At 56.3% G+C, this 26,350-nt stretch overlaps 1 protein-coding gene across 1 annotated transcript in view; it reads left to right on the top strand.

Annotated features, from left to right (window-relative positions):
• Window positions 1–25,687, top strand: part of Vwf (von Willebrand factor) — a 58,029-nt gene extending 32,342 nt beyond the window's left edge. Inside the window, 24 exon segments of the mRNA XM_090325179.1 lie at window positions 452–568; window positions 672–812; window positions 902–1,045; window positions 1,656–1,820; window positions 2,442–2,485; window positions 2,736–2,913; window positions 3,379–3,599; window positions 5,153–5,345; window positions 5,548–5,889; window positions 6,916–7,115; window positions 11,186–11,288; window positions 11,887–11,961; window positions 12,063–12,167; window positions 12,660–12,865; window positions 13,159–13,308; window positions 15,261–15,371; window positions 16,902–17,082; window positions 18,392–18,432; window positions 19,037–19,153; window positions 20,620–20,718; window positions 21,457–21,585; window positions 22,049–22,088; window positions 24,326–24,423; window positions 25,437–25,687. Of these exon segments, the coding sequence (XP_090181305.1) occupies window positions 452–568; window positions 672–812; window positions 902–1,045; window positions 1,656–1,820; window positions 2,442–2,485; window positions 2,736–2,913; window positions 3,379–3,599; window positions 5,153–5,345; window positions 5,548–5,889; window positions 6,916–7,115; window positions 11,186–11,288; window positions 11,887–11,961; window positions 12,063–12,167; window positions 12,660–12,865; window positions 13,159–13,308; window positions 15,261–15,371; window positions 16,902–17,082; window positions 18,392–18,432; window positions 19,037–19,153; window positions 20,620–20,718; window positions 21,457–21,585; window positions 22,049–22,088; window positions 24,326–24,423; window positions 25,437–25,637 (3,401 nt within the window). The 3' untranslated portion in view covers window positions 25,638–25,687.
• Window positions 25,688–26,350: the final 663 nt, after the last annotated feature.

The following is a 26,350-nucleotide window of genomic DNA, read 5'->3' as shown; positions in this document are numbered from 1 at the left end:
GGGAGAGGAGGAGGAAGGGACAGGGAGGGGAGGGAGGGGAGGGAGGGGAGGAATGGGAGGGGAGGAGGAAAGGAGGGGAGAGGGAGGGGAGGGATTGGAGGGGAGGAGGAAGGGAGGGGAGGAGGGTGTGATGATGCCCAGTTGTGACAGGCATGAGGCCTTTGCCATTGGCCCAAACATTGTGTGCGGCCCCAGCTACCACTTAATTGCCCAACTTCCAATTATGGGGGGGGGGGCGAGGCCGTGGGCCAGCCTTGTTTTCCTCTGTGGCTGTGTCCAGTGGCGGGGGTGGGGTGGGGGAGATAAAGTCTCCTCAGTGTCCCCGAACCGGGGCCGGCCGCTCCCCTTTCCCTCCCATGCCGCCATCAGAGTGGCCGTGCCGGTGCCACGTGTGGCCCAGGGTCCAGTGACCACAGCCACCCGTGCTTCCCCTTCCCCTGCCCGCCCGCAGCCTGCAGCCAGCCTCTGGACGTGGTCCTCCTCCTGGATGCCTCCTCGGGGGTCGCGGCGGCGTCCTTTGAGGAGATGAAGACGTTCGCCAAGGCTTTCATTTCACAGGCCAACCTCGGTGAGCCACGGGGCCGGCGCCATGGTCTAGGACCGGGGAGGCCCCGACCCCAGGGGCTCCCCGATTGCTCAGCGGTCCCCCGTGTTTCCCTCTCCCCGGCCAGGGCCTCAGCTCACCCACGTGTCGGTGCTGCAGTACGGCAGCTCCCCCACCATCGACGTGCCCTGGGACGCCGCCCAGCAGAAGGCGCAGCTCCTGAGCCTCGTGGACCTGATGCAGCGCCAGGGAGGCCCGGGCCACATGGGTAACCCTGAGTGCCCGGCCGCAGCCCCTGGGTGGCCCCGAGCTCTCAGGCTCAGTAACTCAGTGACCTCCCTCCCCTTCCTTGAGCAGGGGAGGCGCTGGAGTTTGCCGTGCGTTATGTCACTTCCCAAATCCACGGGGCCAGGCCGGAAGCTTCCAAGGCAGTGGTCATCTTAGCCACGGATGTTTCTGTGGATTCCGTGGACACTGCAGTCCTAGCAGCCAGATCCAGTCGTAAGTGTGGAGGGCAGCAACCCAGACTCGTCTAGACGGAGCCCCAGCCGGATGGAGGGCCTTCCTCTCTGAAGCCCGAATGGAGATCCACCCTTCCCTGCTTCTTCATGGTTGTTTGTTTTTCCCCTTCCGGGTCCAAAGGTGATCGTACCTCTGCGTCCAGCTTTGTTAAAGTAGTCCTCCATCTTTCCAGTGCCACGTGTGAGGACACATTCCCTGGAGGGTCTTAAGACCCTAGAATCAGAGTCCTTTCCTGACACCGGGCTGAGAGACCTGGGGACGGGGTGAATGAAGAGACAAAAAGGACGATGGGTTGAGCCGGGTACTGGTGGTGCACGCCTGTAATCCCGGCTATTTGGGAGGCTGAGATCTGAAGCTTCACCCGAGAGGCGCTTCCTTCCCTCTCTAGTGCAGTTAAACTACTCTAAGTGTGCAAACAGATTGTTATTATTATTATTATTCTATTAATTTTGTACCAGTATTAGGGCTTACCCTCAGGTCCTCACACCCTGGCTTGGCTTTCTTGCTCAAGGCTGCTGTTCTACCACCAGTGCCAGTGCCAGACTGCTCAGAACCCACAGAGCCTGTCCTTGTGTCCTTGCCCACACAGGCGTGGCGGTGCTTCCCATCGGAATTGGGGATCACTATGATGAGGCTCAGCTGAGGAGCCTGGCAGGCCCGGGGGCCAATGCCAACGTCCTGAGGCTCCAGCGAGTTGAAGACCTGCCGGCGATGGTCAGTCTGGACCGTTCCTTCTTCCACACGCTCTGCACAGGTGAGTGTCCTCGGTGCCTTTCTCCTCCCCTTGACCCGCTCTGTGTGTGTGTGTGTGTTACACACGGGGAGTTTTAGTATGGTAGCTACATCCAGTCTGATACCCAAGGACCACGGGTGAGGTTTATGATCCCAGCGTGGTTGGGTCGAAATGTCATCAGCTTCCAGGTCCAGGCGCTGTCCCCCAGCCCAGCTGCCATCTCCAAAGCTGAGCTCTTTCCACCCTCACGTCTTTCCACCTTCCCTTCAACCTGACGTGCTCTGGGTGTGACACACTCTGTGTGAGACCATTGCTGTTACCAGAATTATCCCCCCCACACACAGAGCATGCATGCCTGAAGGAACAAGACCGTCCCCCGTCTCCACAGTGGAAATCTCTTTTCAGTATCAAGCTGACTGAGATCAGGTGCCCAAGTTGGTGGGTGGGGACTTCCAGGTGACAGATGGAGAATTTCCGGGTGACAGGTGCAGAACTTCTGGGGGACAGGTGTGGAACTCCCAGGTTAGTGGTGGAGATAATAGGAGAATTTCTGAGTGGTAAGTGGAGAACTTTCAGGTGATAAGTCGAGAACTTCCGGGTACTGACAGGTTGGACATGAGGGCCTCTTGATGTGGGTTTCAGGGCCGGTTGGAGTCTGCATGGATGAGGATGGCAACGAGAGGAGGGTGAGTACCCTCTGCTGACTGGCAGAGGGAGGCCACACACGCTGGGGGCCTCTGATTCTCCAGTGAATTCCCTGCGCCCGTCCCTCTCTTGCTTGCTCGGCCGGCCCGCATGGCTGTCATTCTGCGTCTGACCTCATCAGCCTCCCCTCCCCCGAGGCCCATGTCGACGCCTCATCTCTGTGGCCTTCTGATGTGGTCAGAGCTAGAAGGCTGGATTCGTGCCCAGCCCGGCCTGTATTTTCTCCCGCAGCCTGGGGACGTGTGGACTCTGCCAGACCAGTGCCACACCGTGACCTGCCAGCCCGACGGCCAGACTCTGTTGACCAGTCACCGGATCAACTGTGACCGGGCCCCCCGGCCTTCGTGTCCCAACAGTGAGCCCCCCGTGCGGGTAGAGGAGCGCTGTGGTTGTCGCTGGACCTGTCCCTGTGAGTGCTTCGCTGTCTCCCCACTGGGCAGGGAAGCCAGAGCAGACGCCAGAAGCCCCTCGAGTGCCCTTCTTTGCTGAGGTCAGAGTTCAGCTTGGCTGCTATAAGAGAACCCTGAGCCCTCCTGTCACCTGCGCTCACGCCCGCCACGCCCTCAGGAGGCTGAGATCTGAGGACTGCATGCGAGACTCTTACCTCCAGTGGACCAGCAGAAAATCGGAGGTGGCAGCGCTGTGGCTCGGCAGAGCAGAGCACTAGCCTGGAGCAACACTGCTCAGAGGCAGTTCCTTGGCCCCGAGTTCAAGCCCCCATGACTGACAAAAAGAAAGAAAGCAAAGCTCAGGGTTAGCTTCCAGGCCCTGAGTTCAAGCCCCAGGACGTCCACTAGATGTGAGGCTGCATGCAAGCCTGTCCACCTGTGGGCTGGGATACACCCGCCCCCATCCTCGTCCCTCTCCCGTCCAGGTGTGTGCACTGGCAGTTCCACGCGCCATCTTGTGACCTTCGACGGGCAGAACTTCAAGTTGACTGGGAGCTGCGCTTATGTCCTCTTCCAAAGCAAGGAGCAAGACCTGGAGGTGCTGGCTCAAAATGGGGCCTGCAGCTCGGAGACGAGGCAGATGTGTGTGAAATCCATCGAGCTGAGGCACGGTGGCCTCTCCCTCGAGCTTCACCATGACATGGAGGTGAGGGGAACGAGGGGGGGGGCGTGCTGGTGTGAAGCTGCTTCCCCCCTCCCCACGTTGTTCCTCTATTGGGATTCGAACTCAATGCTTTGTGCTCTTGTTTGGCTTTTGTTGTTGTTTTATTGTGCTGGTCCTTGGGCTTGAACGCAGGACCTGGGCACTGTCCCTGAGCTTTAGTGCTTAAGGCTTGTGTTCAACCACGTGTGCTACAGCGCCACTTCCAGCTTTTTCTATTAGTAGTTAATTGGAGATTAAGAGTCTCATGGACTTTCCCGCCCTGGCTGGCTTTGAACCATGATCCTCCGGTCTCAGCCTCTTGAGTAGCTGGGATGACAGCGTGAGCCATTCGTTTTCTTGTTCTTTTTTTCTGGTACTCTACAGTTTGAACCACAACTCCAGTTATGGATTTTTTTTTCCTGGATATCAGGAGATGAGAGTCTTGTAGAGTTGTATGTTGAGACTGGCTTGGAAATGAGGCTTCTTACATCTCAGCCTCTGGCGTAGCTAGAAAGACAGGTGTGAGCCACTGATAACCGCACAACTGCTTTTGTAGTTAGGGACTCAACCTTCTGTCATGAAGGGTTCATTGCCCCCTCAGAAATAGCTCAGTTTCCTCTTTTTCTCTCTCTCTCTCGCCTTGGCAAGATTTCTCATCATTTTGGGTCTACATTTGCGTGACTGACTCAACTTCAGGAATTTTGTGCCAGTTTCTGGCACTGGTAGAGAGCTACCAGGATGCCACATTTTCCCAAGGGAAATAGATGTGGCTTTCAACAGGGCCTTCGGAAAATATTTTGGGTCTCCAACAACCAACAAAAAATGTATGACTAACAGTCAACAAGGGAACTGCCGAAGCACTATAAATAAATGGTGGATTAAATGTTTATGAAAAGGTTACACATTTTGCCAACATCGTTCCTTGTTCATCTCGAAACCATAAATGTTTCATCGCGTGAAAACAACTCACAGCTAGCTAGCTTTTTTGTTTTTCTCACTTCGTAAGAATTCCTGAATTTGAACAATAAATCGCTGACAAACCGTAGCGAGCCATATATCAAACGAATAGCTCATAGCCAAAAGAGCTTTAAAAATCAAAGTGATTAAAAAAAAATGAAAAGCCCTTCCAAAATTTTTTGTTGTACCATAAAAATTCTCTTCATTGCAGGATGTAAGTGTGTCTCAATATACTTGATAGGATAAATAGGAGGAATTCCAAGGAAAGTTAAACATACATAGCAGAGATCTCGTGTGTGTGTGTGTGTGTGTGTGTGTGTGTGTGTGTGTGTGTGTGTGTGCTGGTCCTGGGATTTGAATTCTAGATCTGGATTCTGTCCCTGAGATTTTTTTTTTCTCTCAAGGCTAGCATTCCATCATTTGAACCACAGCTCCATTTCGGTGGTTCACTGGAGATAAGAGTCTCTTAGACTTTCCTGCCCAGGCTGGCTTTGAACTGTGATCCTCAGATCTCAGCCTCCTGAGTAGCTGAGATGACAGACCTGAGCCCACTGGTGCCTGGCTTTTCAGCCCATCTTGAAGGCGTCTTCTTCGGGCAGGTATCCGTGAATGGGAGGCTGGTTCCAGCTCCCTACGTGGGCAATCACGTGGAGGTCAGCATCTATGGTGCCATCATGTTCGAGGTCAGATTCAACCAGCTTGGCCACATCCTCACGTTCACCCCCCAGAATAATGAGTTCCAACTGCAACTCAGTCCCAAGACCTTTGCTTCGAAGACATCCGGTCTCTGTGGTAGGAATCCCTTCCCCCATTGTCTGATTTCCCCATTGGGGTTCCAGGGATGCTGGGTGCTTGCAGGTCTGGATCGGGTTACCAGCTTCTGCCTAGCCTGGTTCAGCCTCTGTTAGCGGAAGGGAGGACAGCCATGTCTCCAGGCAGCTCTGCACTGGGCTCCAGCACCACCCGCCATCTTGGTCTTCCTTTGGGTCTCTAGGGATCTGTGATGGGACTGGGGCCGGTGACTTTGTGTTGAAAGATGGCACCGTCACCACTGACTGGAAGGTCCTGGTGCAAGATTGGGCCGTGCAGCAGTCGGGGTACCCCTGCCACCCCGTTCCTGAGGAGCCGTGTCCCATCTCCGAGGGGTCCCAATGCCAGCTCCTCCTCTCACCGCTGTTTGCCGAGTGCCACAAGGTTGTTGCCCCTGCCACGTTTTATGACATCTGCCAGCAAGACAGTTGCTACCAGGAGCGCGTGTGCGAGGTGATTTCCTCGTATGCACACCTCTGTCGGAGCAAAGCGGTTTGTGTGGATTGGAGGACAACGGAATTCTGTGGTGAGTCCCAGACAGGGGTCTGGACTCTCTGGGAGTCGGATTCTTTAGCTGCCCAATGGAGATCAACGCCCTCCCTCCTCCTCTGGGTATTTCCTACCCCCTAGAAATGTGGTCAAGACCAAAGAAATGGTAGCCTTGGAGGTACCTTGTGGTAGAGGCACGGCAGGATCACGGCACCATTCTTTCTATTAGCCTTGATCTATTTACTTCTTTATTTCTGGGCCTCTACTGAAGTCAAGGCCTCGAACGCTTGCTCAGCTCCTTGTCTCACAGCTGGCGCACGACCACATGAGCCCCAGATCCGCTTCCAGCTTTTTTTTTTTTTTTGTGATTCATTGTAGTTGAAAGTTTCATGGGCTTTCCTGCCCACGTTGACTTTCAATCCTGATCCTCAGATATCAGCCTTCTGAACAGCTAGGATGATAAGCACGAGCCAAGTGCACCTGGCTCCTTATTAAACGTGTAAAGGACCTTCAAGCACCAGATGCATCTGTACTTCAAGCACAATGCCGCAAGGGTCACACAGGATTTCTTAGGGTTATTTCTCTGCAAGTTGCAGAGAAATAAAATTCTCTGTCCTGTGGATGAAGGGAAGGAAAAAGTGTCACCCACTGCTGTGGAATGTGGTATTTTCCTTGCATGGTTTAAGATGCAGATCTAACCTGCAGACACATGCTTCCACTGGCAGGATGGGGCGGGAGGGAAAAGAGACAACAGGTAGCCACAACCATCATTTCAGAAAGATTCTCCATTTCTCTCACAGCCCATTGGCCAGAACCTAGCCATGTGACTAAATTTAGTTGCAAAGGAAGTTGGGAAATGTAGCCTTCAGATAGTTGTGTGGCCATTCTTTCCCCATGGAAGAAGTTGAAACTAGTTGTTGAAAATTGTTCATCTCATCTCCACCCTAGCAGATTTGGCAGGCGACCGATCAGTCAGTCACCTTCGATCAGCTTTGCGTTTGGCTAGAGGTGGTCTATGGAGAGTGAATTCTTTTTATTCATTGAGTTATATTTTTGTCTACAGCTATGTCCTGTCCGCCATCAATGGTGTACAATCACTGTGAAAATGGCTGCCCCCGCCACTGTGACGGCAACTCCACCGCCTGTGGCCAACATCCTTCCGAAGGCTGCTTCTGTCCCCCAAACGAGGTCTTGCTGGATGGCAGCTGTGTCCCTGAAGAGGCTTGCACACAGTGTGTGGGGCAGGACAGAGTCCAGCACCAGGTAGGAGCCTGGCTTCTCTCCATCCTCCAGCCCATGTCCCACTGGGCTCGCCCCTTCCAACTTTGCAGCAGGAGATTACTGAGGAAGGGGTAGGCAGAACGCTGGTCTGGTAGCTTCCGAGTCAGATCGTGGTTCAAGTCCTGCATCTTCCATGGGTTGGCAGTGGCATCAAGTACCAAAATCCTGCCTCCTTGTTAGTACTGAAGGAAATCAGGAAGAAAGGGGACACCAGCCATTAGTCCTATGTGCCGTGTGCCAGGAGTGGGCTGACCACGGCGTCTCCATTCCCTCCGTGTGGAGACGTGTTCTGCAGGACACGCATCGTTCTTTGCGGCCTGGCAAGCTGGAAGAATTATCTGCTAAACAATTCAACAGGTGCCAGCACTGGGGCTTGGACTCAGGGCCTCATGCTCTCAAAGCTGGCTCTCCCCCACCCCCTCTGTAGAGCCACAACCCCAACGTTAGGCTTCTTGCTGGTTAACCTGGGAGACAAAGAGTCTCTCTCTCTCAGGATTTTCCTGAGAGCCTCAGATCTCAGCCTCTTGAGTACCTTGCATTGCAAGCTGAGCCACCAGAGCCCAGGCTTTCAGCAGGCTCTTTATGGCAGGCCACTTGGGTGCCTTTTCATAATGCACTTGTGCACACTGCACAAGTGTGCACAGGAGACGGTCCTCCCCGCGTGTTCAGAGCTGGGTGCACCTGGGAAGGATGTTTCCCTCAAACTCTCCACTTACTGCAATGGCGTCCTCTCGCTCCTGCCAGAGGACCGTGTCTACGCATGCGCGGGCGTCTGTCTGCGCATGTGCAGGTCTGGCAGGCAGCCGCCTCGCGTATCTGCGCACGCGCGGACGCGTGCCGCCGTCGTCTGCGCACGCGCGGACGCGTGCCGCCGTCGCCTGCGCACGCGCGGACGCGTGCCGCCGTCGCCTGCGCACGCGCGAGTGCAGGGCGCCAGGGCGCGCGGAGCCTGGCGGAGCCGGGAGCTCGTTGGGCTTCTGGAAATGGAGAATGGCTTCCGTGGTCATGGCGTGTGCTCGGTCTCTCCCTCATGGCCCAGGGCGGTTACTGGTGGGCCCCGTGGCGGCCGAGTGCTTCCTCTCCTTTGGCGTTGGGCGGTGTTTCGGGCCTGGTGAGTGACAGGCGTCTGCAGGGCCCACAGGCCCGGAGCTGGGGCCCGGTCCCCTCCTCCGCCCCCTCCTCCGCCCCCCCTTCCTCCTCTCCATCCTTCTCCTCGCCACTTAGTGCAGTATACTTGGAAGTTGCATAAGAATGGAATGCAATAACGTGCACACACACCCAAAGCCTACATCTGTACATAGTTTTGAAAAAGGCCAGGAGTGTGGCCTAGTGGTGGAGGGCTCGCCCAGCAGGCGTGAAGACCCGGGTTCGATTCCTCAGTACCACAGACACAAGAACAAGCCAGACGTGGAGCTGTGACTCAAGCGGAACAGTGCCCGGGCCCTGAGTTCAAGACCCAGGAATGCTCACCCTCCCGAAAGGAAATCAAGCACCATAATGGCGAACAAAACCTTTCAAGAGAATGCATCCTGTCCCGGCGCTGGTGGCTCGCCTGTTGTCATCCTGGTGCTCAGGAGGCGGAGAGCTGAGGATTTGTGCCAGCTCAGGCCGGAAGGCCCTCGAGACTCTTGATCTCCATTGAACCAGCAAAAAAGCTGGATGTGAAGTTGTGTGGCTAGAGTGCTAGCCTGGAGCAAAAGACGTCAGGGACAGTGCCCAGGCCCTGAGTTCAAGCCCCATGACAGAAAAAAAATAAGTTGGAAGTGAAGTGGAAATGTGATTCAAGTGGTAGAGCGCAATCCTTGAGTGAAAAAATTTAACTCATGCCTTGAGTTTAAGTCCTGGGACCAGCACATTTCCCTCTCCGTCTCTGTTTCTGTCTTTCTGTCTCTGTCTCTCTGGTGTGCACACATGCAGACACACGGGCGCGCACACACACACACACACACACACACAAAGGGACGGAACACAGCCTGCTTTAGCTATTCAGAAAATCCAGCTTCAGTGAATGAAACCCAAGTATCATTTGCAGCCACCTGCGTGTCCTGCTTTTTCTTTCAAATCTACTCAATGAGTTCTTCAACCGAAAGAAAAGTATAATAATAATAATAAAAAAAGAGCAAGGCCAGAAAACCTTTCTTCAGGGAAATAAACCAGAGTATAAATCTCTTGTACCCTGGGAAAGGAGAAAATATTTACCCGTTTCCATAGTTCTGGAAATGTATCTCGTTTGACAAAATGTGTGGCAGGAGCCTCTGCAGCAGGCTTTGGGGGCTGGAGCCCTTTGAAGGGTGTCTGTCTCTTTGGGGAGCCACTGCTGCTGAACCTGGACTCTCAATTTCTCACCCCTCAGGCAGGACCTTCCATCAGATCCCACTGGCTGGTTTTTTTTTTTTTTCTTCCCTTTTACTGAATGTGGAACTCCAGCTGGTTCTTGTACCTGTTTCAGTCCTGCAAACCTGGATGGAAGATGGATCGTGAGACTGTGCAGGAACACTGCAGAGCCTGTCAGGACTTGTGGAGTGGGGGGTGGCGGGGTCTTCTTAGAAGCTTTGTCTTTCAGCCTTTCCAGGGGCCACTGGTGTGGTTGGTGCCTTCGTTTGGGCAGGGTTTGCGACAGGACATTTCTGATGAAGGGCTTTGAAGAACTATTGATTCTCCAGTTTAGATGCCCGAGAGAGAGATCTGTATTTCAAAAGAGGAAAAGGAAAAGACACAGAGTCTCTCTCTCTCCCCTGGTTTCCATCCCGGCCTCTCTCTTCCTCTCATGCCAGCGCGCCCTCCCCGGAGGGAAGCGGGGTGCAGGTGTCCCACGGCTGCAATCCCACCCAGGATGGGGAAACCTCAAAGTAGGCAGATGGTAGTTCAGGCATGTGTCTGGCTGGGAATTGAGACCCTGTCCTGAAAACAGCCAGGACAGAGTGGGGCTGGAGGCATGGCTCATCAGTGAAGCACCAGCCTAGGAAGTGGGAGGCTCTGGCACTGCGGAAAACAAATCAAACTGGTAAACGATGTACACATGATAAAAGACATTTCTCTATCACTTTTTAATTTTATCATTCCCATGCAGGCCTGTAACACACTTTGGCCATACTCACCCTCCCCTGTCACCCTCCCCTCTCCAGCCCACCTCCAATCCCACACTGTCCCCTGTTTTTCTTTTCTTTTCTTTTCTTTCTTTCTTTCTTTCTTTCTTTCTTTCTTTCTTTCTTTCTTTCTTTCTTTCTTTTTTCCTAGTCCTGGGGCTTGAACTCAGGGCCTGAGCCCTGTCCTTGGGCTTTATTCTCAAGGCTAATGGCTTGCCACTTGAGCCTCAGCACCACCTCCAGCTTTTTTCTACGTATGTGGGACCAAAGAATCAAACCTGGGTCTTTGTGCGTGCTAGGCAAGCACTCTACCAATAGGCCAAACTCCCAGCACCCCTCCCCTTTTTTTCGTATGTCGTGGGGCTTGAACTCAAGGCCTGGGCACTGTTCTTGAGTTTATTCATTCAAGGCTAGTGCTCTACCACTTTAAGCTACAGCACCACTTTGGTTTTCTGGTGGTTCCATAGAGATTAGAGTCTCACAGACTTTCTTGCTCAGGCTGGCTTGAACCACAGTCCTCAGATCTGGACCTCCTGAATAGCTGGAATGTGAGCCTCCAGCGCCTGGCCCCATTTGAAATCCTTGTCATTGTCTTTTAGGTCTAGATTCTGAACATGCTGAGTATTCTGAGAATGTGGCATATTTGCTTTTCCCAGACTGGGGTATTTCAGTTAGCGTGGTGAACTCCAGTTCCTATCCATTCTTCTTGTGATGGCCCAGATTCATGCCTCGTAATGGCTGGGTAATAATCTACTGTGTTGATAATCCACACTTTCAGCTCCCTCGTAGGCTCGGGCAGTTACCTTTGGTTGTGCAAATCATGTATGTTATGTTACGTGGGGCCAGAATGCCACGGTTCAAAGCGAGGATATGCCACCAGGTCAAGTTACTTAGCTGCCCAGTGCCTCAGTTTCCCCAGGGCATGCTGAACCGTCACTGAATCTCTTTTTTTTTTTCACCCCTCAGTTCCTGGAGACCTGGGTCCCAGCCCAAGAGCCCTGTCAGATCTGCGTGTGCCTCAGTGGGCGGGAAGTCAACTGCACATCCAGGCCTTGTCCCACTGCCAGAGGTGAGGGTTCCCCCAGCCCGGGGGCCCTGGAGGAGAAGAGCTGTCGTGGGTCTCATGGGGGTGATCCCGGGTTTGTTTACCCAGCCTGGGGCTTCAACTCGGGTCCTGGGCACTGTGCCTGAGCTCTTCTGCGGAAGGCTGGTGCTCTACCACTTGAGCCACAGCGCCTTTTCTGGTTTTCTGGTGGTTCATGGAGATAAGAGTCTCTCATGGACTTTCCTGCCCAGGCCGGCTTTGAACTGTGATCCTCAGGTCTCAGCCTCCCGAGTAGCTGGGATGACAGGCGTGAGCCATGGCACCCAGCTCAGAAGTGATTTTGTTGACCCGAGCGCACGTTTCCCCCGGCTGAGTTCAGGGGTCCTGCTCTGGGCCTGGCTTCCCCCCCTTCCTGTTTCACCGTGGCATTGGGCTCATGGCCCCATGGCCTCGGGGACTCCTCTGTCCCGTCTCCTGGTCTGGATCCCTGTGGGATTCCCAGACGGGACGTGTGAAGCTTTGCAGTGGACAAGGCCTTGGAACTCCCCCCCCCCCCCCGCCCTGCAACCCTGCAGGCTGGAGTGTTGCTGAGCTCTCTGTGTTTTGTGGCCCTCTCCTCCAGCTCCAACGTGTGGCCCCTGTGAAGTGGCCCGCCTGCGCCAGAGCCCCAGCCACTGCTGCCCGGAATACGAGTGCGGTGCGTGTCCCAGCTCGCGTGGCCTGTAGCGGCAGGCCTGTGTTGTCCCCGGGGTCCCCTGGGGTGTAGCCCCGCCCCAGGTGAACCCTCTCTTTCCTCAGTGTGTGACCTGGCGAGCTGTGAGGTGCCCCCCGTGCCTGCCTGTGAGCGGGGCCTGCAGCCCATGCTGATCAACCCCGGCGAGTGCAGGCCCGCCTTTGTCTGTGGTAAGGCCCCTGTGTGTGTGTGTGTGTGTGTGTGTGTGTGTGTGTGTGTGTGTGTGTGCCACGGGACTGCCATCTGGAACCTTCCAGATCTCCCCCTCCCCCTCCCCCTCCCCCCTCCTCCCACCACTTATCTTCATCATTGAGTCTTTGGGTGATCCTGGGATTTGAACTCGGGTCTTTGTGCTGGCTGTAGGCAGATGGGCAGGTGCTCTGCCATGTGAGCCATCCCCGCCCCCCCATAGGATTGTGTATTCAGTCCCACATCTAGAACATAAGCACAGGGTGGGGCTGTAGTGAGGACTTGACCAGGCGTGTCCACCCCTCCCCCGTCCCCTCTGAGGCGGTGACGCTCCTGTCCCTCCTGTCCCTCAGGTTGTCTGTCTCCCTTGGGACCCTCCACCTGGTGGTGGGGGATGGTGGGGGTTGTGCTTGTACCCTGGGTGGCAGCTGGGTGCATGGAGGCCCTGGCTGAGGGAGTCACCCCCCCCCCAGGCTGCAAGAAGGAGGAGTGCAGGATCCCCACACCCCCCTCGTGCCCCCCGCACCGGAGCCCGGCCCTGCGGAACACGGGGTGCTGCGATGAGTATGAGTGTGTCTGCAGCTGCGTCAACGCCACCGCCACCTGCCCGCTGGGGTACAGTGCCTCCACCACCACCAATGACTGCGGCTGCATCTCCACTTCCTGCCTCCCCGACCAGGTACCCGCCCCACCCGGCTGTCCGTCCCGGCTCGGGATGGAATGGGGGGCCCTGGGGAGGGCTCTACCAGATTAGCCCCCCGTCTAAGGGCGTTGCTGGGGCTGAGAACTTAGGCGCAGCTTCTCTTCTTGGGGGTCACCCGCGAGGGACGGAGTCAGCCCGTGTGTCCTGTCCAGGCCGAGAGGGACCTGCAGGGTGGGCCAGCGCTGGCATCTTCAGGGCGGGAAGGGAAGAGGAGGCAGACCCCAGCGCCAGCTTGGAGCGTCGGCTCACGGGAGCCTGTGTGTCTCCAGGTCTGTGTCCACCGAGGCACCATGTACCCCGTGGGCCACTTCTGGGAGGAGGGCTGCAGTCTGTGCAACTGCACCGACGTGGAGGACGCCGTGATGGGCCTGCGAGTAGCCCAGTGCTCGCAGAAGCCCTGTGAGGACAGCTGTCGGCCGGTGAGCCGGGGCAGAGGGTGGGGACAGAGAGTGGCAGACAGACAGACAGGCAGACAGACAGAGTTCCAGTTAAACCCCACCTCCTAAAAATTCTGCCAAGAGCTCCATGAATCCGGGCATGGTGGCTCACGCCTGTGGTCCCGGCTTCCTTGGGAGGTGGAGTCCAGGCAAACAAGTTTACAGGACTTCTTCGTGGCGAATGGTCCAGCGTGGTGATCCTGGATAGCCACTGGATGTGACACATCACATGCTGCAGGGCTTGGGGGAGTAGAAAGAAAGGAGAGGGTGCAAAGGCGGGGGGGGGGTCACATGGGTGGGGTGCGGGTGTGGGTGGGCATCGAGGGATGAGGTGGGTGGGGGGGCCTCCGAGCAGACGTTGATGAGGCCTGCGAGACCGGGTATCACGTGTGAGAATCATGTGTCGTGTCAACACAGCGTGCATCCATGGTGAAATAAACACCCCTGGTGCTGCAGAGAGGCCTGGAGAAGGGCCCTCAGGGCCCCCAAGGCGTTGGTTACCCTCCCTCCCGGGTGCCCTGGCGTCTCCATTTCTTCCCCGGTGTCTCGTGTGTCTGGCCGGCAGGGCAGGGGTGTAGATTTCGTTGTCTGGGTGTATCCACAGCCCCACAGCCCCTGGTAGCTCATGCCCACAGAGGAAGCACTGGCACGGGGCCCTGCACGCTCCTGTGACGTGGATAGGGACGTCAGCAGGTCCCGGAGAGAGGGTGTGAACTCCATCCCAGTCTCTGGGGAGCGCTTGGCTCCCCCAGCGTGGGCCTTGCTGTGCGCCTCTGCTCCCATGAGAGCTGGGGCAGCAGCTAGGCCTTCTCGCCTTAGGACTCAGCTGCAAGGTGAAATCTCCTGGGCCCTGGATGCCTGGCTTCTGAGATAATGGCCTGATCCTCTTGCAGTGTGTAGATGGCAGAACCTCCAGGAGGTCCAGAGAGAATCCCAGGACGCCGGCCTCCCCGCCACACTTCCTGGGTCTCTGCTACCCGCTCACGGCACTTTAAAAAAATTCAGTAGTTGTACAAAGAGGCTACAGTTCCACAAGTCAGGTTATGAGCAGGATGCATCATTTTTATTAATTATTTCTCATTTTGTTATTAAGGAAGTGTACAAAGGAATTATTATTAATATTAATAAGTCAGGTTATAACTATAGTCGGTCAGTGTCAGCTCTTCCATTGCCCTGTCCTGCCTCTACCTACCCACACATTACATCTCTCATTTTTACTTTTTTTTTTTTTTTGCCAGTCCTGGGCTTGAGCTCAGGGCCTGAGCACTGTCCTTGGACTTTCTCAAGGCTAGCGCTCTACCTCTTGAGCCTCAGTACCACTTCCAGCATTTTGCTATGTATGTGGGGTACCGAGGAATCGAACCCGGGTCTTCGTGCATGCTAGGCAAGCACTCTACCACTAGGCCAAACTCCCAGCCCTGTCATTTTTACTTTTATTTTATTTTTGTTGGCTTGAACTCACGGCCTGGGCGCCGTCCCTGAGCTGTGTCACTCAAGGCTAGTGCTTTACCCCTGAGAGCCATCGCTCCACTTCCACCTATCCCTTTTACTTTGTAAACAATGCCGTGGACTGTCCACTGGTGGCCAGATGTGGCGCAATGAGCAGGAGAGGCCCTGTCTGTGCTTAGTGTGTTCCGGGCTTTTTTCATGGCCATGGTGTAATAGCCAGGTGGGAATCCACACAGAAGAAGGAAACGCTGATCTTGGCTCACGGTTGCAAAGGTCTCAGTCCACGGCTGGTTCCAGCCTTGCTTGCAGGCCGGTGGGGAGGCAGAAGAACATGGTGGGAAAGGCGTGGTAGAGAAGAGCTGCTCATCTGGGGGCATCCAGAGAGCAGGGGAGGAGAGGGAGAGGGCTAGGGGGAGAAGGGGAGGGGACAACGCTAAGGTTTCCAAGTCCTCTTTAGGCTCTCAACACCTCCGTCCACCTTCCAGGGCTTCTCCTATGTCCTACGCGAAGGCGAGTGCTGCGGGCGCTGCCTGCCCTCTGCCTGCGAGGTGAAGAACGGCTCACCGAGGGGAGATGCGCAGACGTCCTGGAAAAGTGTACGTGTGTGGCGGGGGTGGGGGTGGGGGTGGCAGTGGCTGGGGCTGGGGCTCCAGGCCCAGGGGCCCGGTTGTGGTCAGCTGCGGTTCTTGCTTTCCCCATGGGGCCATTAGCCCAGCCTTTGGTGTTGCCTGAATGCCAGCTGCGATTGCCTCCCCCCTCTCCGGGGGGACTGGGGGAGGCCTTCTTGGGTTCCCACCGTGTGGATTTGGGGAGTCGCCCACAGTGCCCCACTCCTCCCGAGGGGCCCCCTCTCTCCCTGGGATTTGTGCTGCCCACTGCTCTGCCTGGCCTCTACCATCCTGCCACCTACCCTCCAACGTCCTTCTGTGCCCAGGGGGCTTGACATGGATTCCCACCCAAGCCTCCCTGGGGGCCTTAGGGACATGGAGATGTGTCACACAGAGAAGCAAACAGTATCACCGTCCCCAGAGTCCCTTGTCCTGTCTCTGTGGGTCCAGCCGGCCTGACATGCCACGTTTCTGAACTCTCCATGGGTTCGCTCTGGCCCTCCCCCTCCACCCTCCAATCCCTTCCCCTGCCACCTGCCAAGGCTCTCTCCGATCCCCGGTGCCCATCCACCATTGGGCCTAGCGCAGGGATTCCCTCCTAGGGGATTTTGGTCCCGATGCCGGGGTGAGGATATCGCCTCCTTTCCCCTCAGCAGGGCGCTCCAGGGGCAGGTGAGGAGCCCCGCGTGGGCCTCTCTGTGTCCCCTTCCAGCAGGACAAGCAGAAGGAGGCCAGGCTGTCAGTCCTGCCCCTCGCAGGCCCACTTCCCACCCAGGCCTGTGGTCGACCCCAGGGATAACCACCGACGACGCCTTGCATTTTCTAGCCGCCTTTCCATTTCCCCTTGGTGTCCACTGGTGGGTTTTTCCTGTCCTGTGCAACGCCTCTCCCATTCTGTCAGTTTCCCTGCCTCCCATCCAGAAGCAGGCTGTCCCTCTGCCCCAGAGCCCAGGGGCAGAGCCCATGAGAGGCCACACCCTCCTGGTGAGGGCGCCTCTCCCTGCCCTGCTCACCCAGCCCTGCCCCATAGCAGCCCGTGGGACCTTCCCCTCTCAAATCCCCGCCTTACTCTGGAGATGGTGTCCTCCTGCAGTGGCTTTGAGCTGGGGCTCTGTCGGGGGGCTGTTAGGGAGAGGTAGGGAAGGAGCCTCAGCAGGTGGCTTGCATGGGAAAGGTTTGGTCATGCTGAGTCCGAGGCCGCGAGGTGAAGGGAACTATCACCAGTGTCCAGCTCTTGTGTTCCTCATCTGGAGAGCAATGAGAAGAAGCTAGCTGGGAGAAGAGCAGGGTCTGAGAAAGGGCCAAGTCTAGCCATGCACAGTTCAGATCCTTCCAGAATACACTGCAGTGCTCTAGGGGGCTGGGATTGGAAAATGGCGGCACTTCCGGTCTGTGGCCTTTCCCTGCCAGCTGCCAGAATGCCCTTGGCTCTTCCGGCTGAGCTCAAAGCCAGGGCTGAGGCTGCAGGGAGTGTGACTGGGTTTCCCTAAGGCGGTGCCCGCCTCTGCTGCTCTGCAGGTCGGAGCCCGCTGGGCTGCCTGGGAGAACCCCTGCCTGATCAATGAGTGCATCCGAGTGCACGAAGAAGTCTTCGTGCAGCAGAGCAACGTCTCCTGTCCCCAGTTAGAGGTCCCCACCTGCCCTCTGGGCTTCCAGTTGAGCTGCGAGACCTCTGACTGCTGCCCCAGCTGTCACTGTGGTAAGATGCTCCCGGCAGGGCCTCCACCCAGCTGGACCTGGGCCTGCCATCAAGCCTCCTTTCTCTTCCGGGTCCTGAATGCTGTAGGGAAATGGGGTGGGGGGCAGGCAGGGTCAGAATGCTCCCCTCTAAGCTGGGCGCCAGAGGCTCACAGGTGTGACCCTAATTACTTAGGAGGCTGGGATCTGAGGATCGCAGTTCCAAGCCAGCTTGGGTAGAAAACTGGGTGAGACTCTTATCTCCAGTGAACCAGCAAAAAGCCAGAAGTAGAGGTGGGGCTCAAGTGGCGGGATGCCATGCCCTGAGTGACAAAGCTAAGAGACAACACTCAGGCCCAGAGTTCAAGCCCCGGTAACCTTCCTCTCCCCCGACTTCTCACCTGATCCTAACGCATTTATGTGAAAGCATTTAAGCACAAAAAGAGGACCAATGCCCAGCTCTGGGGGGTGAAAGATGGCTTCCTGCCATTCTTCATGTGAGTCCCAGGTTTTACTGAGTAGAAGGGCTGGAGTTCTATCCCTGGTTTCTTCATTATTCTGGAGACCACCTGGCCAATCACAGCTGCCCTCTCATCCTCTCACCTCATTCGGGAGACCACCTGGCCAATCACAGCTGCCCTCTCATCCTCTCACCTCATTCTGGAGACCACCTGGCCAATCACAGCTGTCCTCTCATCCTCTCACCTCATTCTGGAGACCACTTATCCAATCACAGCTGCCCTCTCAGCCTCTCACCTCATTCTGGAGACCACTTATCCAATCACAGCTGCCCTCTCATCCTCTCACCTCATTCTGGAGACCACCTGGCCAATCACAGCTGCCCTCTCAGCCTCTCACCTCATTCTGGAGACCACCTGGCCAGTCACAGCTGCCCTCTCACGTGGAGGAAGGTATTTTCATTTGTCACTGCCTGATGCGCCAGTAAACAAAAGAACAAACAATGACAACCAAACCCAGCTAAGAGCAAATGACAACAACCAAACCCAGCTCTTTCCACCCGCTGCTTCTGCCTCCTCTCCAGGAACTGAAAGTGCCCAGGGAATTCCAGTCTGTCACAGACCCAAGCCTCCTCACCTCCCTCCCAGCACCCCCCAGGGGTAAACCAGTGCCAACTCCTTGACCTAGTCTGGGGGAGGAGTTGGGGTGCCAGGACCCCACTTTGGCCACTAGGGCTCTCCAGGAGGACCACAGGGCCATGCGGGGGGGAGTGAGGAGGGTGGGCAGGCAGAGTAGAGAGGCTGGGAGGGACACTCGGGCCGGTCTGGGGAGGGTGAGCCTGCCCTCACTCGCTGCTTCTCTGTACCCCCCAGAGCCCCTGGAGGCCTGCGTACTCAATGGCACCACCATTGGGGTGAGTGACTGACCTTGCCCTGCAGCCAGCAGTGGGCAGAGGGACAAGGGGGGCACTCAGGGTCAAGTCGAGGGGGCCCAGGCCAGGTAAGACCTTCTGGGGCCTGATCCCTCCCTCCCCCGCCTGGCCCTCACTCCTGGCTCCACCCCAGGCACGTTGGGGGTGTGTTCTGTGCACACAGAAGTATTCTGAAGCCACTGTGCCAGTCCTGGGGCTTGAACCCAGGGCTTGGGCGCTGTCCCTGAGCTGGTTTGCTCAAGGCTGGCACTCTACCACTTGAGCCACAGCACCACTTCTGGCTTTTGTGCTGGTTCATTGGAGATGAGAGTCTAGTAGGATTTCCTGTCCAGGCGGGCTTCGAACCCGGGATCCTCAAATTTCAGCCTCCTAAGTAGCTGGGATTCCAAGCATGAACCGAGTGCTGGCTGATCGCAATTTTTAGCCGTGCCAGTGTCCCACGGCCCTGGCTGGTGCCACCGTCGTTCCCCTTCCCATCTCCCTACCTGAGCTGAAAGGAGCAGCCGTCAGGGACTGGGGTGGCTTGGCGGGAGGTGGTGGTGGAGACCCTGGGACTGCCCCGGGGCCTGACCCTGTCCTCTTCCAGGTGGGACAGAGTGTCATGCTGGACGTGTGTACCACCTGCCATTGCTCCAGGCAGCCGGGGGACATTTTGGGCTTCAAGCTGTCCTGCAGGAAGACCACCTGCGAGGCCTGCCCCCAGGTAAGGGCCCAGGGCGCCCCAGAGGCCGTGAGACCCGAGCCACCCAGCGGGGCCCTCCCGGGGCGTTCAGAGCCTTCCTGTATTTCTGATTATGGAGGATATTTGCCAGGTATCAAGAGGCAGTGCTGAGCAGTTAGAATTTAATCTCGGTCCTTTCCAACCTTCTCCTCCAGTGTTTTTCACACCAACATCCTATTTGCAAAGGTCCATGAGTGATGGCGCAGTTACAGCTTAGTGTCTTTTAAAAAACATCTCGAGGAAGACATTTCTCATGTCCCGTCATCCTAGCTCCTCAGGAGGCTGAGATCTGAGGATTGCGGTTTGGAGGCCCCTGGGGTAGGAAAGTCTATGAGACACTTATCTCCCCTAAACTATTCCCCCATAAAAAGTCAGAAGGTAAAACGTGGCTCAAGTGGTGGAACAAGAGCCTTGAGCAAGAAAGCTCAGGGGCCATGCTTTGGCCCTGAGTTCAAGCCCCAGGACTGGCACAAATAAAACCCCCACACATCTGTATAATTCATGGAAGACATTAAGAATTAATCAACACCTGCTTGTCAGGCTCTGTTTTGGTTGCCCATCAATACATCATTCCCGTAACTAATTGCCTTACAACACACCCCGATTTTCAGGATTGGAGCATTTATGTGTGTCATAGTATTTCATCTGGCTTTTTTTTTTTTGCCATGTTGTGATAGTAGTTCAAATTCTGAGTTACTCCCATATAAGGTAGGTTCTGACCTGTATGTAGTTTGGTAGGCTAAAACTAGTTTCATCATTTAAGAAAACATATTTTAGATTTATTATCTATCTGTTTATCTATGTATCTACCTATGTAGCTACATATGTCTCTCTGTCTGTCTTGTCTACCTATATCTAGTTATCTATCTTTGTGACCTGGGCACTGTCCCCAAGCTTTTTTCCACTCTCTGCTTAAGACTAGAACTATACCACTTAGAGCCATGGCACCACTTCTGGCCTTTTGGTGGTTCGTTGGAGATGAGTCTCAGGGACTTTTCTGCTTGGGCTGGCTTTGAACCATGATCCTCAGATCTCAGCCTCCTGAGTAGTTGAGATTCCAGATGCAAGCCACCACTGCTTGGCTTCTTTTTTTTTAAATTAAGAACTGTAAAGGTGATGTACAATTACATAAACTTCCAGCTTTTGATACAAGTGTGGAGCTGACTAGAAGATCCACCTGATCTTGTCCTTGTGGAGTTGAGGGGAGAGGTCCAGGTTAATAGACGGAATTGTTACAATTTGAGGGGTGCCTTCAGGGAGGGAGGGTGGGGTACGGTGGTGGGGGAGGACTGGCGTGAATGAATGTCGGCTGGGGCGGGTTGTTGGTTGTCTAAGACCATGGAGAAGGGGAAGGGGAGATGGGATGCCAGCAGTTGGCAGTCCCTCTGCAGCTGGAATGTTCTAGAAGGCTAATGGTGCCCTCCACGCCCCATCCCTCCCGGATTCAGGGCTTCCAGGAGGAGAAGGGCCCTGGGGACTGCTGCGGGCGGTGTCGGCCAGCAGCCTGCACCATCCAGCTGCGAGGAGGACAGGTCATGACACTGCAGGTCAGGCCGAGGCCCCTGCTCTCCTCCCCGGGGGTCTCTCCTTGGAGACAGGGAGGGGGACTGTGATGGCTCCTCTATTTCTTCCTCATGGCATGCAAACAAGATGGCTAACTTCCGGAAGCCATGGGCCCGCCTCCGATTGGGTTATTTCCTTCCTTGCCAAGTGTGCAGTGGCCGCAGGCCTGTGCTATAATCTTGGGATAATCTTTGCCACTTTTCTCGTCTTGAGACCCTGCAGGGCCAGGACAGGCGGTCAGGGTGGAACCAGAGGGCTACAGGAGCCGGCCAGGGGTGGGGGACCCTGCTTCATCTCCTTCCCTGACCCCACTAGCCGTTAGTGACTGCACGGTGAAGCAGAGCGCCCACTCGGCTGTGCTCTGGTGTGGGGGTTTGTGTATGTTGTTATCCTCCCTGTCACACACATGTTTCTGTTTTTGCTCTCTTTGGGGCTTGAACTCAGGGCCTAGGCCCTGGCCCAGAGCTCTTCTACTCGAAGCTAGCTCTGCACCGCTGGAGTCACAGCTCTACTTCCAGCTCTTGGGTGGTTGATTGGCATTAGGAGTCTCACGGATTTGAACCTCGATCCTCAGCTCTCAGCCTCCTGAGGAGCTGGGATGACAGGCGGGAGCCCCCGTGGCTGGCTTCTATATTTTTCTTTTTTAACGAGAGCCTGGTTTGAGGTCACTTTGTAACCCAGTCTTCGTCTCTGCTCTGCCCTCTCCCGCACCTGCCGCTCAGCGTGACGAGACCATCCAGGACGGCTGCGACAGTCACTTCTGCAAAGTCAACGAGCGCGGGGAGTACATTTGGGAGAGGAAGGTCACTGGCTGCCCACCCTTCGACAAGCACCAATGCCTGGCCGAGGGAGTAAGTAACCACAGCTCAGACCCGCCTCTGCCTCCAGGGGACTCTGTCCCCTCCCCCTCCCCCACAAGGTGCGTGCCCAGGGAAGATCTCTGACTTCCTATGAGGATGGAGGGGGCCGGGCACCGGGGCTCCCGCCTGCCATCCCAGCCACTCAGGAGGCTGAGAGCTGAGGACCAAGGTTCAAAGTCAGCCTGGGCAGGAGAGTCTCTGAGAGTCATCTCCAGCCACCAAAAAGCTGGAAGAGAAGAAGGAGGAGGAAGAGGCGGAGGAGGCGGAGGAGGAGGAGGAGGAGGAGGAGGAGGAAGAGGAGGAGGAGGAGGAGGAGGAGAACTAGAGCAGCAACAGCAGTCAGAGTTGACTGAGTCTGCGCGGCGAGGCGGGTGTGGACTCACCTGTGCGGTGCCCGCGGCCCGTGATGGGGCCAGGAGTTCACCTGACCTTTCCTGTCTCTCTGTTTCCTCAGGGGAGAGTCAAGAAAATCCCAGGCACCTGCTGTGACACCTGTAAGTATGTCACCACGTGCTCAGCCAGCAGGCACGACTCCTAGTTCTGAGTCACGCGATAATTCATTGTTACTTCCCCACGGTTAACCACCAGTCGTTGTCCCCAGGAGTAATCCTCAACCACGAGCACGCTGGTTCACCGTGATCGTGATCAAATGACACAGATACTGAGCAGGGCACTCCTCCTCTAATACCTAATACCACCATATTCTACGACACATATATTTATATGATAAATATTTCATGGAGTCGGTTTAACAGTTATTAAATAACAAGTAATTGTGCCTGGCCGGCTGCATCCAGCCTGTGGTGAACGGCCGCTTTCCCCCGTGAGTTGCTGTGTGGCCTCTGCTCCTGTCTGCCCTCAGACGCCTGCAAGGCGTCCTTCCCTGCCTCCTCCCTGCCTCCTCCCTTGTCTCCATCCCACCACCAGGCCTGCAGCCTCTCCCCTCATGGCGTCTTTGCGTGTCAGTGGGTCTCACAGGAGAGAGTCTCTCCCCACCCCCGCCAGCCAGCCCGCCCTGAGCATGCCCATTCTCTGTCCACGGTCTAGGCCTGGGCATGCCCACTGTGTGCCATGTTCCCTACATGCCATGTGGGGTAGAGAGCCGAGGGTGGCCTCTGAAAGACCCACAAGGCCGGGGACGTCACCATTCCCTTTCTGATCCTTGGTCACTCTTGACCTTGTGGTTGACCTTGTGATTGGGCCACTGCTGATGCTCTCTTAACGGCTCCCCGCAGCTGGCTGGGAGAAGCAGGGAGTGTTCTTCTAGCACATTCTCACGTTCACCGGCACCAGAACATAGAATTATTTGCCCAGAGTATTTTTTTTTCTCCTGGTTTTCATTTTTTCCCCCTTTAGTTTCTATTTGACTTATTTGTTTGGTTTTGCACTCCTGGGCTCATGCTTGTTTTTCTAGTCTAGGAAAGCAGAGAGAAAACATAGATTATTTCACTCCTCTGTGTGTGTGTGTGTGTGTGTGTGTGTGTAATCGGTCCTTGAACTCAGGGCCTTGAGCCACTTGAGCCACAATGCTACTCTGGCCTCTTTTTTCTTTTTTTGATAGTTTATTAGAGAGAAGAGTCTCAGGCTGGCTGGGAGTTTGGCCTAGTGGTGGAGTGCTTGCCTGGCATGCACAAAGTCCTGGGTTCAATCCCTCAGTACCATATACACAGAAAAAGCCAGAAGTGGTGCTGTGGCTCAAGTAGTAGAGCTCTAGCCTTGAGAAAGCTCAAAGACAGTGTGCCAAGGCCCTGAGTTCAAGCTCCAGGAATAGCAAAAAAAAAAAAAAGTCTCCTTGCTTTGAACCTCGATCTTCAGATTGCCGCCTCCTGAGAAGCTGGAATTAATTATAGGCATGTGCTACCAGGGCTGGCTGGCTGCCCCTTTCTTCTCCATGGCCTCCTGCAGTTGCTGTACCCAAACCACAGATCCAGGAGAGTCACTCTGAAAGACAGAACTTCTTCCTGCAGTCCCTACCCGAATCACTTGAGAATGTGGGCCCCGAGAGTCTCAGAAAAGGCAGCTCCCCCCTAGACACCGTGCCCAGCTCAGAGACGGTTGTTGACAACACCAGCACCAAGGCACTGGGGCTGGCCTCTGTGGTCAGAAGCCCTTTCCTGAGGAAGACAAGCCAGGAGCCGGGCACAAGGAGCATGGGAGGAACAGGCTGGTGTGCCTGGTGTGGACTTAGATGCAGAAGTGCCCGGGAATGGAAAAGTCCTTTTGGGCATGCTAAGGCTAAGTGTTAAACCTTAGGGGGTCCAGCCTGCCACAGAGGGCTTCAGTTAGGACTGCACCCCAATGCTGACACCGGATGCGGGTTTTGGCCTGGCCCTCGCCTCTGGTTACCCCAAGGCAGGCATTACTATTATGTATTTCTTGGCTGGCTGCTTTGGGGCCTATTAGCTTCCAAGAACAATTACAGCATTAGGATATATTTTAAGAGTCCACAATTATGTGAAAGCATGTCTCTTCCACGTACATGGCGGGGCCGAAGTGCACTCAGGCTCCTTCTACAACTAACACGGTGGCATTAAGCGAGTTACGTCCTGCAGTAATGGCACCCTTGGAATCTGAGGGGCCGGGAGCCACGGCGGAGAGCCAGGGAGGGTTCCCTCTCCCTGCCGAGCTGGTGGGTTCCCTGCGTGTCAGCTGTGAAGCAGGCCCCTCTCCAGATGCGTGAGGGCCCAGAACCTCCGTGTCCCCCAAACTCTACCCCTCTCCTGTCCTTTAGGTGAAGAGGCGGACTGCAGGGACATCATAGCCAGGCAGCAGTACATCAAAGTGGGAGACTGTAAGTCTCGGGAGGAAGTGGACATCCATTACTGCCAGGTGAGGCTCTGTGGCAGGTGAGCTCTGTGGCAGGAGGGGAAACTGAGCCTTTATTTGGAGGTGACTCTTGGTTATATTCCAGAAGGATCTAGAAATTCACAAGGAGAAAGTAACTGGAAGTCTTATCTATTACCCATCTATATACCTATCCATCTACCTGTCTATCTCCCATCTATTTATCTGTCCTCTGTTTTATTTGTGATACTGGGGTTTGAACTCTGGACCTCGTACTTACCAGGCAGGTCATCCAGGCCACATGAGCTCTGGGTTTGCTTGAGGTGTTTTTATTTTTCAGGCTATTTCAAGGGGCCAGCCTCAGGCCGTGATCTTCCTGTCTGTACTCTCTACCGAGCTAGGATTGCTAACCAAACTCCGACCCTTTCCGTAGCTGGGATTGCAGGCGTGATCCACACACCTGTCAAGCTGTGCTGGTCCTGGGGCCTGGCTTCTGTCCCTGAGCTTTATCTGCAGAAGGCTGACACTCTACTGCTTGAGCCACAGCTGCACTTCCTGCCTTTTTCTTTTTTTCATGCTCAAGTAGGAATAAGAGCCTCATGAATTTTCCTGCCTGGAGTGGATTCGAACCACAGTCCTCGGAGCTCAGCCTCCTGAGTGGTCAGGATGACGGGCGCCTGGTCCTGGACGCGTTTTTAGGGCTGCATTTGTCTGTCTGTGGCACTTATTCCCCAAGAGCTCTGTATTCTAGACTTGTGGACAGTGTCTTTAACCAGGGAAGGAAGGCCAAGCACACCCCTTAAAGAGCAGGGGCAGTGAGGCAGAGAAGTCGGGGTTCGTGCTGCCCCAGGGTGGACGGGGCGGGGCGTGGGGGGACACGAGATGACCAGCAGCTTCCCAGGGCCTCCCCCAGCCCGATGGCTTCGCGCCTGCGCACTGTCCGGTCGCCCGGCTCTGCCTGGCAGGCTCGCGCACGCGCAGTCGCGGCGCTGCAGCCTTGCGCAGGCGCAGTCTCCGCCGCGCAGGCTGGCCGCCCATGCGCACTGTCTACGTTTCAGGGCCGGTGTGCCAGCAAGGCCATGTACTCCACCGACACGGAGGACGTGCAGGACCAGTGCTCGTGCTGCTCGCCCGCGCGCACCGAGCCCGTGCCCGTGGCCCTGCACTGCGCCAACGGCTCGGTGGTGCTCCACCCGGTCCTCAACGCCATGCAGTGCCGCTGCTCTCCCCGGACCTGCAGCAGGGCCCGCGCGCCATAGCCGCCCTGGGCCTCCGCCCGCCCCCCACCGTGCATCCTGCCTGTCCCCCCCCCCCCCGTGCATCCTGCCTGCCCCCCCCCGTGCATCCTGCCTGTCCCCCCCTCGTGCATCCTGTCTGTCCCCCCTCCCGTGCATCCTGCCTGTCCTCCCCCCCCCCCCGTGCATCCTGCCTGTCCCCCACTCGTGCATCCTGTCTGTCCCCCCCCCCGTGCATCCTGCCTGCCCCCCCCGTGCATCCTGTCTGTCCCCCCCCCCGTGCATCCTGCCTGTCCCCCCCCCCGTGCATCCTGTCTGTCCCCCCCCCCCGTGCATCCTGCCTGTCCCCCCCCCCCCCGTGCATCCTGTCTGTCCCCCCTCCCGTGCATCCTGCCTGTCCCCCTCCCCCGTGCATCCTGCCTGCCCCCCCCCCGTGCATCCTGCCTGTCCCCCTCCCCCGTGCATCCTGCCTGCCCCCCCCCCGTGCATCCTGTCTGTCCCCCCCCCCGTGCATCCTGCCTGTCCCCCCCCCGTGCATCCTGCCTGTCCCCCCCCCCCCGTGCATCCTGCCTGCCCCCCCTCCCCGTGCATCCTGCCTGTCCCCCCCATGCCCACAGTAAAGGCCCAGCTCGGGGTCCTGTGTGCTCGCCCCCCTCCCCACCTGTGCATCATGCCTGTCCCCCCCCATGTCCACAGTAAAAGCCAAGTTTGGGGTCCTGTGTGCCTCCCCCCTCCTC

The sequence above is a fragment of the Megascapheus bottae genome, chromosome 37, assembly GCF_031878675.1.
Source record: "Megascapheus bottae isolate mThoBot1 chromosome 37, mThoBot2.hap1, whole genome shotgun sequence".
Lineage (NCBI taxonomy): Eukaryota > Metazoa > Chordata > Mammalia > Rodentia > Geomyidae > Megascapheus > Megascapheus bottae.
The sequence above is the reverse complement of the archived record's forward strand: the minus strand, read 5'-3'. Positions and strand labels throughout refer to the sequence as shown.